The sequence below is a fragment of the Bos indicus x Bos taurus genome, chromosome 19, assembly GCF_003369695.1.
Source record: "Bos indicus x Bos taurus breed Angus x Brahman F1 hybrid chromosome 19, Bos_hybrid_MaternalHap_v2.0, whole genome shotgun sequence".
Classification (NCBI taxonomy): domain Eukaryota; kingdom Metazoa; phylum Chordata; class Mammalia; order Artiodactyla; family Bovidae; genus Bos; species Bos indicus x Bos taurus.
Genome location: NC_040094.1, coordinates 13,778,630 through 13,791,186, shown reverse-complemented (window position 1 = coordinate 13,791,186; position 12,557 = coordinate 13,778,630). Strand labels below are relative to the sequence as shown.

The window sequence follows — 12,557 nt, the reverse complement described above, 5'->3', positions numbered from 1 at the left end:
CCAGGTGGCACTAGTGGTAAAGAATCTGCCTGCCAACGCAGGAGATGCAGATTCAATCCCTCTGTCGGTTGGGAAGATGCCCTGGAGGAGGAAAATGGCAACCCACTCCAGTATCCTTGCCTGAAAAATTCCATGGAAGAGGAGCCTGGCTGACTACATGCAGTACATGGGGTCAGAAAAAGTCAGGCACGTATGAGTGACTGAAAACACACACAGAGCCCTAGAAGCAGAGGCAGCTTGCATAGAACTATTTTCTACTAAGCTTATTTGTGAGGAAAAAAAAAAAAAAAATCAGTGAACAAAAAACACACAGAAAAACAGAGAGAACTAAGATTGAGGAGAAGCAGAAAGGAAGGTGCTATGAGAATATGTATCTGTGAGTCCTTTTAAAAGATCAGGATATTTTTAAGTGAAGGTAAAGACTAAAGGTGCTAACCAGTAGAAAAAGGTCCCAGAGGCATCTGAGGAGACAGACAGCATGGCTAGAGGAAGTAAAGTGGTATTCAGTAAACAGCAACATAAATTTTAGTAGATGAAACTGATGAATATCCGGATGGAGGGCTTGAAGGCACCACTTAGAAAGTAACTAACTGAACGAAACTCCAAGTCACAGCATAGCAATAGCACAGTGGAAGCTTTAGATTCTTTTTATACAATTATAGCATCCCTGTGAAGTTGCTCGGTTGTGTCTGACTCTTTGCAATCCCATGGACTGTAGCCTACCAGGCTCCTCTGTGCGTGGAATTTTCCAGGCAAGAGTACTGGAGTGGGTTGCCATTTCCTTCTCCAGGGGATCTTCCCGACCCAGGGACTGAACCCAGGTCTCCCGCATTGCAGGCAGATGCTTTATCATCTGAGCCACAAGGGAAGCCCTAATTTTAGCCAAAACAAGGAGACATTTTATCAATATTTTATTAGATGTTTTTTGCCTCTTTGATCTGTAAGCCAGGTGAAAGTGAAGTCACTCGGTCGTGTCCGACTCTTTGGGACCCTGTGGACTGTAGCCTACGAAGCTCCTCTGTCCATGGGATTCTTCAAGCAAGAATACTGGAGTGGGTTGCCATTTCCTTCTCCAGGGGATCTTCCCAAGCCAGGAATCGAACCCGGGTTTCCCACATTGGAGGCAGACGCTTTAACCTCTGTAAGCCAGGTGAAAACTATTAATATGTAGATTCTTCAAAAGCCAGTTCTGAAGAAATTACAGTGATTTAATCAAAAGAGTGGCAAGAAGAATGAGAATAAAACCCAGATTTCTTTCTACATACCAATTAACTCTATTGAACTAAAAAAAGTTAAATAGCTTTATTGTTAAAACTTCAAATAATTCAGAAGGACACAGATTCATAGTCTTTATTACAGATCCAAATGTTAGTATCTTCTATTAATTATTAACTTTCTTAAAATATATGAAAGGTAGCAGATTATGTTGGGTTTTAAATAACTCTACTTCACAGTGAAAAAATTATTCCCTATTCAATTCTCTTCCAGTCCTTTGATTATTTTGAGGAAAGGATCTCAGTTTGGTGTTAATGTGCTAACTGAATACTTGATATGCCCATCTAATACTTGATAATTTCTCTTTTTAACAGAGAACAGGCCTCAGTATCAGTCTTCAAAAGGCAATACTACTTGGAATTTAATATACTTTACTTCCATTAAATTTATTTTTATTTTGATCTTCTACTTCTGGAATGTGACACTGATTTTCTATTTAAGATAGTGATATAAATAAGATTTAAAATAAGATATATTAAGATATATTTATTTACATAAAAACGATAAAGTTATTTATATAACTAAGAAAATAATAGTATGGAAATTATATGGCAAAAAAATGGTGACCACAGTATACAAATGATTAAAAACTGGCAACTACATTAAGTATGGATTTGGAGCCATTAGTATTTTAAATTCAACTATTAACTAAATAAGTCATAACTGTATGGACAACAGAACAATAGAATCACACTGACCTATGGCCTGTGAATTAGGCCTGAGTATTTAAATTATTAATCATATGTTTGGACTTCAGTTTGTAGACCTCTTGGCAAATCATTAAAGATATATTGATCTTCTCACAGCTTTTCTGACAGCAAAATGCATTTCATTTAAATTAGATTTCAAAAGAAAATTTTCATTATATAAAAATGACTTATTTAAATTAATTAAATCCCTTTCTCCAATTATGCTTTATAAATTTATTTGCTCAGGAATTTTTTTTTTAAGCTTTCTATGTGATTCTGCTATGCAATCAGAATTGCTAACCACTGTCCAAGTGAGAATTACAGTCTCACACTTTTGTTTTCATAATGTGCTATAAATACTAAGTATATAGTACTTGATTTCTTAGTGAATCTATTACTTGCTCTGGAACTTGCTTTTTAGAAAAGCAGGTTGGTCCTTAGCAAGCATCATTTCTTTCACCTTTAAATCTTTTTCTAGGTTGGAGCATTTTATTACTGTCCAGTAGTCACACAAAGTCTGATGGAGTTAAAAATCTTATTTTAAATGTAGATAAATAGGAATCTTACTTACATATTTGACATATTCTTTCCACTGCTGCCACCACTGCATAGAGATGATAAACCAATTGTGTCCTGGTTGCAGACCATACCTGCTTTCTCGTTCTAACCATCCTCTACATACAAAAGAAATTCAGTACATCAAATGGTGTGTAAAACAGATGACCATACACTCACAAGTTATCATTAGAAACTTTTCAAAGGAAAAGCGTGAAACAGATATACTTGGGAAATGGCCACATATTAAATTAGTGAAACACTGATAAGCCAATTTCAGGAGTCATAATACCACTATTAAGCCTCCAACTGATGTTTCAAAAACAGCTTCACTGAGGAATAATTTAATAACATACAAGTTATCTGAATTGAGTCTAGAACTCAATGATTTTGGTAAATTTACAGACATGTGCAACCATTACCACAATCCAATTTTAGATTATTTCAGATACCCCCAGAAGACATCTTATGCCTTATTTTTAGTCATTTTTTTTAGTCAAATTACTGCCCTCAGCCTCATGACACCACTAGTTTATTTTCTATCTCTTAAAAAGTCACACAGTTATGCCTGACTCTCTGTGACCCCATGGACTGTGGCCCACACCCGGCTCCTCTATCCATGGAATTCTGCAGGTAAAAATAATGGGAGTGGATAGCCGTTCCCTTCTCTAGGGGATCTTCCCAGGGATCTAACTCAGATCTCTTGGATTGCAAGTGGATTCTTTATTGTCTGAGTCACACACTCCTGATAGCAGGGTTTAACAATGCCTGTTCTCCCAGTACTGCCAGCAGAGTGGCTTGTCAAAAGTATTTTTTGTCAATGTGCAAAAGAGACAAATGATGTCTCAGGGTAGCTTTGGTTTGTACTTCTCTTATTATAAAGTCAATTTGATTCTTTCATATGACGATGGGCCATTATATAGCTTTTTTGTGAATTGTTTATTCATGTCTTTTGTCCTTTTTTTCTACACATTTTTTGGGGGTATTTTTTTAACTTTGATTTTTAAGAGTTCTTTCTATATTAGATATATTGTTGTATAGTTGTTAAATCCTGTCCGACTCTTTTGGGACCCCATGGACTGTACCAGTCAGGCTCCTCTGTCCATGGGATTTCCTGGGCGAGAATACTGAAGTGGATTGCCATTTCTGAACATTTCACAATTTTAAAATGGGCAAGGGAATTAAATAAATAAATGGAATGTTATGGTCTCCTGCATCGGACCTCTTTTACTTAGCATAATGTTTTTGAAGTTCATCTATGTTGGAGCAGATACTATTACTTTGTGGTTTTTTTTTTATTATTACTGAGTAATTTTCCACAGGGTGTTGGTGTATGTTTTGCTTATCTACCTAATACCTGATAATCTGCAACTGGCAAACTGTTTTCCAAAGCAGCTGTACCATTTAACTTCCCCATCATTATTGTATGAGGGTTGTAGTTGCTCCACATTCTCACTAACACTTGTTATTGTCTGTCTTTTCTATTACACACCTAGTGAGTGTGAAGTGGTGTCACAATGTGATTTTTAAAAACACTATTCTTATTGAGAAGAAATTCATATAACATAAGGTGGTCTCTGCACATTCTGATTGTACTAAATGCCACTGAATATTATATATGCTTTACAATGGTTAATTTTATGTTATGCGAACTTTTCCAAAACAATTTCATACACCACAGCTAAGCAGTTCTTTTCTGTTACTCCTTTCCCCTAGCCCTTAACAATCACCAATCTGCTTTCTGTACTGATAGTTTAGTTTTACCTCTTTTGGATATTTCATACAAATGGAATTGTATAATACGTCACCTCTTATTGTCTAGCTTCTTTCATTTGCGAGGTTCATCCATGTCATATCAGGTATCAGTACATCATTTCTTTTTATGGCTGAGTGATATTTCATGGCATATATATACATTTTGTTTATCCATTCACCTTACTGATTGATATTTGGGCTATTCCCACCTTATGGCTATTATGAACAGTGCTAACAGGAAGATCTGGGTACAAGCATTTTAGTGTCTATTTTCAATTTTTTAGATAAATACCTAGAAGGGAATTACTGAGTTATGTGATAATTGCAATTTTGAGGAAATACTAACTTGTTTTCTATAGCAGTTACACCATTTTACAAACTCTACCAGTGACGCAATGAGAATCCCAAATTCTCTACATCAAAATCACAAACATCCTAGTAGGTACAAAGTGGAATTTCATGTGGTTTTGAGTTGCATTTTCCTAATGACAAACGATTTTGAGCATCTTTTCAACTGCTGGACAACCATGTGTATATCATTTGTATAAATCATCTCTGGAGAAATGTGCATTGAAGTCCCTTGCCCGTTTTAAAATTGAGTTATATTTTGGTTGATGAGTTGTAGGAGTTCTTTATATATTCTAGTTACTTGATTCTTGTCAGATCTATGATTTACAAATATTATGTCTCAGTCCGTAGATTTTCTTTTCAGTTTCTTGACAATGCCCTTTGAAGAACAAGTTTTTAATTTACATGAAGCCAAATTTACCTATTCTTTCTTCTACTGCTTCTGTTCTATATAAGAATTCATTTCAAAATCCAAATCACTCTTGAAGAAATATTTTTTCGGGATATAGAATTCTTGGCTACAGTGTTCTTTTTCTTTCAGCGATTTAAATTTTATGAAGGATACACACAGGTATCTTTATGCTGCTACTGCTTTAAAAGCTCTGTCTCTGGGTTTTGACAACCTAATGGTAATGTGTCTTGATATGGATCGCTTCATCAGCTTGAAGAGACAGCTCTACTCTCACATTCACTGCAACATTACTCACAATAGCCAAGGCATGGAAACAATCCAAGTGTCCAAAAGTGGATGAAAAGATGAAGAAAATGTGCTGTTTATGAATATATAAAATGGAATTTTATTCAGCCTTTCAAAATAGGAAATCATGTCTTTACAAAAACACACAGAGGAAGCTTGAGGGTATTATTCTAAATGAAATAAGCCGGACAGAGAAAGACAAATACTGCATGGTATCCAAAAAAAAGTTGAATTCAGAAACAGAATAGAAAAGAGGCTGCCAGGAGCTGGGAGAGAGACTGGTAAAAAGGTACAAATTTTCATTATAAGATATATGATGGTGATGGGTGCCTTAATTAACTTAGAGGGGGGAATTCTTTCAGAACACATACAATATACCAAGTCATCACAGTAACAATATATTTCAGATGTCAGAAATTTTAACTATTTAATGAAAATATACACAGACTGTATCTATAAACTTACCTAATAATTTGTCCTTCCTCTTCTGGAGTAGCTGGTCTTAACCCCAGAACTATGTGACATACCTAGAAATAAAATGGTAAATTAAACTTCACTGGTGCCAATGACTGGACCATATAATATTTCACATTCTCTATATAATATCCACTTCTAGACGGGAACCTAAACTAGCAATAGCTTTTGGCTGATGAATTACCAATGATCCACTTGAGCAAATCTGAACTTTAAAGTTTGTGTGTTTTTTTTAAAGAAATAAATCATTTCAATGGAAGCAATTTCCAAATCTCTGTGATAGGAGGGAAAAAAAGAGAGAGAGAGAAAGGAAGAAAAGGAGAAAGAAAGGAAGGAAAAAACTACTTTTTAGAATGTTTCATTAATGCTATATACCTTAATTATCTCACACAGAGAATATTATCTTCTTTCCTGAAATCTCAAGAGCATACTACGGCACTTGGGTAGAAAGGTAAAGGGGAGACGAAAAGGATACCGGAAATGAAGGATAAAGGTAGCATTTCAACTTAAATAGCTCTAAGAAGAACATTAATGCTACTAGCGCTAAATATGCTTTAAAAAAAAAGAATTTTTAAAAAAAATTTTTGGTATGCCCGGTCTTTGTTGCTGCCTGGGCTTTTTCTAGCTGAGGTGAGCGAGGGCGACTCTCTTTTGCAGTGCACAGGCTTCTCACTGTGGGTGAGACTTTTCTTGTTGTGGGGCGTGGCCTCTGGGGTGAGTGGGCTTCAGTAGTTGTGGCACGCAGAAACAGCAGCGGTGGCCCACAGCTTAGCTGCTCCACAGCATGTGGAATCTTCCCAGGCCAGGGAGCGAACCTGCGTCTCCTGCATTGGCAGGCAGATTCTTAACCACTGGACCACCACGGAAGTTCTAAGTATGCTTTTTAAGGCTCATTTTCTCCTCATTTATTTGCCTTCTCTAAATCATTATAAAAGAAGTTATTCCCCACCCCCCACCATTTTATCATGAAAAATTTCAAAAATACAGAAAAGTTGAAACAAATTTACACTGAACACCTCATACTCATTACCTAATTCTGACATTAACATTATACTTCATCTATCCATCCCTCAATTCATCTATTAATCCATCTTAATTGTTGCATGTATTTCAAAGTAAGTTATAGACATTAGTACAGCTCCCTGTAAATATATCAGCCTGCCTGTTTATAATTTTGTTTACCTTTTGAGGTAAAATTTACTTAACAGTAACATAAATTAGGTTTATGAGACTCATCCATTTATCAATAGTTCATTGTTTTATTGTTGAGACAATACTTTTTAAAGGTTTTTAAATTGAAGTATAGTTGATTTATAATGTTGTGTTAGTTTCACACGACCTTCATCTAGTCAAGAAACAGAACATTGCTACCTACCCCGAAGTTCCACTTTGAGTTCCTTCCCAGACACTAAGTACCCTTTGATGTATTCACTACCCTGAATTCCACACCATGGATTGCTTTTTGTCTGCTTTTCTGGTCCAGTATTTTCCATTCCATATTGTGTAAGATTCCTTGATGTGGTTGTATGTAGCAGTAATATATTTATTTTTATTGCTTTAAACTAAACCATATGTATGCAAGTATCACCATTAACTTTTATGTATTTATTGTTGACAGGTAGAGTTAGGTCATTTTCTGTTTGGGGCTGTAATAAGAAGTGATTAGAAGAACTTATTCTACGTCTTTTGGTGTTCAGATATACAAGTTTCTATAGAGTATATATAAAAACAGCCAATACTTGTAAGAATTTATATTCCTTCTGGCAATGTGAAAGTTACACTTTCTTATCTTCAACAATGCTTCATTATCACTTCAAGGCTAACCATTCTAGTGGATGTCTAATGGTATTCCAAGTACAATTTTAATATGTATTTTCATTATGACTAAATAAGTTAGCCCCCTTTCATAATTATTAGCTATTTGGATATTCTCTTTTGTGAAGCACCCATTCAAGTTTTTTGTACATTTTAATATTAAGCTTCTGCCTTGTTTCCCATTGATTTTTGTTCTTTGTATGCCCTAGATGGGCTTCCCAGGTGGCACTAGTGGTAAAGAACATGCCTGCCAATGCAGGGGATGTAATAGACATTGGTTTGATCCCTGGGTCAGGAAGATTCCCCTGGAGAAGGGCATGGCAACCCACTCCAGTATTCTTGTCTGGAGAGTTCCATGGACAGAGGAACCTGGCGGAGTACAGTGCAGGGGGTCAAAAAGAGTTGAACATGACCGAGCGACTAGCACACACATGCTCTATACATAAGTCTTTTGCTGGACACAAGTAAAGCAAATAAATTCTTATTATTTTCTTAATGGCATCTCTTGAAAAAAAGAATTCTTAATTTTACTGAAGTCCAACTTAAAACTTTTTTTGTGCTTGGCGTGCTCTGCGCTGTTTAAGAACTCTTTGCAACCTCAAAGTCATTCAATATCTATGTTATTTTCTAGACACTTTATTTATTCTTTACTTTCTAAATTTATTAAGATTTATAATCTACCTAAAATTACTTTTAAAAAATTCGTTTATTTTTAACTGCAGGATAACTGCTTTACAATGCTGCACTGGCCTCCACTGTACAACAGTGTGAACCAGCCACATTAGTTGCTCAGTTGTGTCTGACTCTTTGCAGCCCCACAGACTGTAGCCCGCCAGGCTCCTCTGTCCATGGAATTCTACAGGCAAGAATACTGGAGTGGGTAGCCATTCCCTTCTCTAGGGAATCTTTTTGACTCAGGGATCGAACCTGGGTCTCCTGCGTTGCAGGCAGATTCTTCACTGTCTGAGCCACCAGGGAAGCCCAAATCAGTCATAATTACACACACAGCCCTTCCATCCTAAGCCTCCCTTCCCGCTCCCATCCAACCCTTATAGGTCATCACAGAGTACCAGGCTGGGCTCCCTGTGCTCTACCGCAGCCTCCTACCAGCCATCTATTTTATACCTGACAGTGTATATATGTCAATGTTACTTTCTCAATTCATTCTATCCTCTCCTTCCCTTGCTGTGGCACAGTTCTGTTCTCTACATCTGCATGTCTATTGCTTCCCTGCAAACAGGTTCATCAGTGCTGTTTTTCTAGATTCCATATATATGCGTTAATATACAATATTTGTTTTTCTCTGACTTACTTCACTTTGTGTAACAGGGTCTAAAATTATTTTTCATGTAATGGGATGAATAATGATGCATAGTTTTTCCCACAGGAATACTAATTAATCCAGTACCACTTACTGAAAAGACCACCCCTTCTCATCCGCAATGCAATGTCTTCTTTGTTATAAATCAAGTGATCACACCTACGTAGGTCTGTGTAAGAACACTCAATGTTGTTCCATTGGTTGATCTAACTTTATGCAGACTTCACATTGTTGTAACACTTGCTATTTTATAAAAAGTTCTAATATCTGGTAATATAAATCCATTGTCCTGAATTTCTTCTTTGCTATATTTTTGACCCTTGTACTTTTCTGTGTACTTAGAATCCTCTGGTCATGTTCTATAAAATCTCAGTGACAAAAACGAGCTTCTGGGGATTCTGATTTTGAGTGCACAAATCTTTAAGTCAACTGAAGGGGAACTGATACCTTTAACACATTGAGCCTTCCAATCAATAAATATGGGTTATCTCCCTCTGTACTGGATTTTTATTACTGTTGTAATAAATTATCACAAAATGTATAGCTTAAAACAACACAAATTTATTATTTTACAGTTATGCAGGTCAAAAGTAAGGTAGAGATCTCTCCAGGCTAAAATCAAGATGGCAACAGGGTGGTATTCCTTTCTGGAGGTCAAAGGAAGAATATGCTTCCTTCCGTTTTCCAGTGTCTAAAATTCACCCACAATCCTATGCTCACGGCTCTTTCTCTACCTTCAAAGCTAACAGATCTGCACCTCTCTAGCCCTGCTCCCAATGCCATCTCTTTTTCTCTGACCATAGCTGGGAAAAGTTTTCCACTTCTAAGGATTAGTGTGATTAGACTGGATCCATGGGGATAACTCAGAGCAATCTGTTTACACATATATTAAGTGAACGTAAAGTTTTAAAAGCATGTCTAAATATGGGATAAAGTGAGCACAGTAAAAGGTAGATGATGGGTAAATGGGTACTCAATGAAAAAATCTTTCAACTGTTTAATATAATGCTGGAAACACTGACATACAGAAACAAATCTCAAGCATTCGTTTATTTATAAATTAGAATCACAGGAAAATACTTTCACAGCAAGTCCCTGATAAGCATGAGAAAATAGTCAAGCCAATACAAAAATTCAAAATGCTTTGCTGCCTGAGAACTACAGGATGACGCAAATACAAACTCAAGTGGTCGAAATGTTTATATAATTAATTATGACTTAAAATTTGAGAATATTATTTTAAGTGAGATTAAAAAAAGAGCTCATCAATTTTCATATTATCAAGTAAGTCATTTCTGTTTACAGTAGTGATTTATATTACTTTTGTACATTTTTTATTTTCCAAAGCCATCAACTTAAATTCCTGTTGAAAACTGATAGTGGAGTAGCTGAATGATTTAAATGGCTATTATAAGCGTATCAGATTGCATATGCTTTAAATATACATTAGTTAGTAATTATCCACTAGGAAGAGTTCAATTTCCATTTATTCTAACAGTTATGTCATAGACCTCTTTATTTATAATGGAAGATCATGATAAAGACAAAGATACCAAACTTTTCTGTGCTTTTACAAGGGGTGCTTTTACAAGGAAAGGAAAATAAGGAGAATCTAAAATATCACTATTAAGTCAACTTACGTATTTATGAAAAACTATGAAAAATGGAAACCATAAACTATTTTTTATTTATTTATTTTTTTCATAAACTATTTTTTAAAATGGGAGCAAGAGACCTATTTTAACTGGGAAAACAGTTAAAATCTGGCTGCTCATTCCTAGCAGCTATTCTTTCTTCCTTCTCCTTTGATCTTTTTTGGACCTTATAAAGAATTAGAAAAAAAAAAGAAATAACTTTGCATCTAAGATAATCTCTTAACTGGAAAGATTGAATATTTTGTGAAAAATTTACAGGTGCCTATTTGTGAACCATCTCTGTTCCACGGCCTTATTAGGAGGGGTCTTTGAAGAAAAATAGCAATTATAATGGCTTTCACAATTTAAATTATTCTCTGTGTCTACATTCTGCTCTGTGATGAGTTTTAAGATAAACATGATCAGCTACATTCCACTCTCCTAACTTCTCATGACTTTGAGAAACTTCAGTAGGCACTCATGCTTTATCTCACCATCTTTCAGGTAGTATATAGGATAATGTAGTTTTTTTTATAATATATGGTTTTGTAGCTTAGATGGCAGTTAACTACTACGTAATGGAAAAGATGAAGAACTACTGGTATCACTGCCCTCTGCACTTGTCATTTACCTTAAACATACCTGGAAAAGTAGATTCAAAAATTCATTGGCAAGAACATTTTTCACACTCCAGATTTGATAGTCTTCTAGAGTAAGATGACCCATCTGAAAGAGAAACAGTATTTTAAAAGACCTCATATTAAGAATGCCCTCATTTTTTATTTGAGTAAAATCTGGTTTATTAAACTTCTAATGATTATTTGTCTGAAAGAAATCCAACAATTTAAGGCAGGTGCTATCTGTTCATCTGAGAAATAGGCCAGCCAGGATAAGTTTAAAAGTTTTCGTTAAAGTAGTCAATGGCAATGAGGATAATTTATCACCAACCATCTTCTTCTTTCGACAACACCTGGGAAATAACTCACATTATCTTCTGGTTCATACGTTACCTATGGAACCTACAAAAGGCCCCAGGTTGACGCAAATACAAACTCAAGTGGTCGAAGTGTTTATAAAATCCTAACAATTTTCTAAGACCCCCTTCTTAGAAATATTTAGCAACTTCATCAGAGTTCTTAGAGATTGAAAAGAACTTAATAAAAATAAAAAATGAGTATCTATATTACATTTCCCTAAAATATAATTTAATGTTACTCTTTTTTGGTTTCAAAGTGTACTAAAAATGACATTTTTCATACATTCTGTATGAAAATCACAGCAAGCTACAGGAGAAAACCTATTATAATATCCCTAACTAATAAATGTTGTCAAACTAAGTTCAAGAATTTATTATTTGTAAAGTACACGCTTATTTCTATTACATGGTTATTCTGGATGCTATTAAAGAACTCAGAAGAGACCTTTACCAGTATTACTTTAGAAATTTTGTAAAACAATGTATGTATCCAGATTAAGATAGTCATTTCCATTATCTCCTTATGGCCCTTCCCAGTTGAATCACTCATCTGCAAAACCACTGTTGTAACACCTATTACCATTTGCTGGTTTTGTCTCTATTCTCAAACTTCATATAAATGGAATCATACAATGTGTTTTCATTTTACCAGCATTTCCTTTGCTCAGTACAAGGTTAGCCTTTCTATAACTTATTAAAATGGGAGAAATACAGATTATAAACTGTAGATTGCATGGGCTGTATTTACTTAATTTTTATAACATGCCTACCTTATAAAATATAAATGTTTTTATGTATATAACACTTCAGCGGAGTTGTTTAAAGGTGGAATAGGCTTTGCTTGCTTCGACAGCACATATACTAAAATTGGAAATACGGAATGGGCTGTCTTTAGAGACAGCTTGGAGGGACTGTAACCACTGGTCCAAATAAGCACTTGGTTGAGACAATGTACAAGAGATTTAAATATATATACCAGCTACATATACCAATTCAAAGTATGAGGTATTTTTAGAAA

At 35.2% G+C, this 12,557-nt stretch overlaps 1 protein-coding gene across 1 annotated transcript in view; it reads right to left on the bottom strand.

Moving 5' to 3' along the window:
- USP32 (ubiquitin specific peptidase 32) overlaps positions 1-12,557 on the bottom strand; it is a 203,920-nt gene that overhangs the window by 43,900 nt on the left and 147,463 nt on the right. The window contains exons 10-12 of the mRNA XM_027518831.1: positions 11,206-11,289; positions 5,785-5,846; positions 2,536-2,638 (exon numbers count right to left, since the gene is read on the bottom strand). Coding sequence (XP_027374632.1) covers positions 2,536-2,638; positions 5,785-5,846; positions 11,206-11,289 — 249 coding nt within the window. The remainder of the gene's footprint in view (positions 1-2,535; positions 2,639-5,784; positions 5,847-11,205; positions 11,290-12,557) is intronic.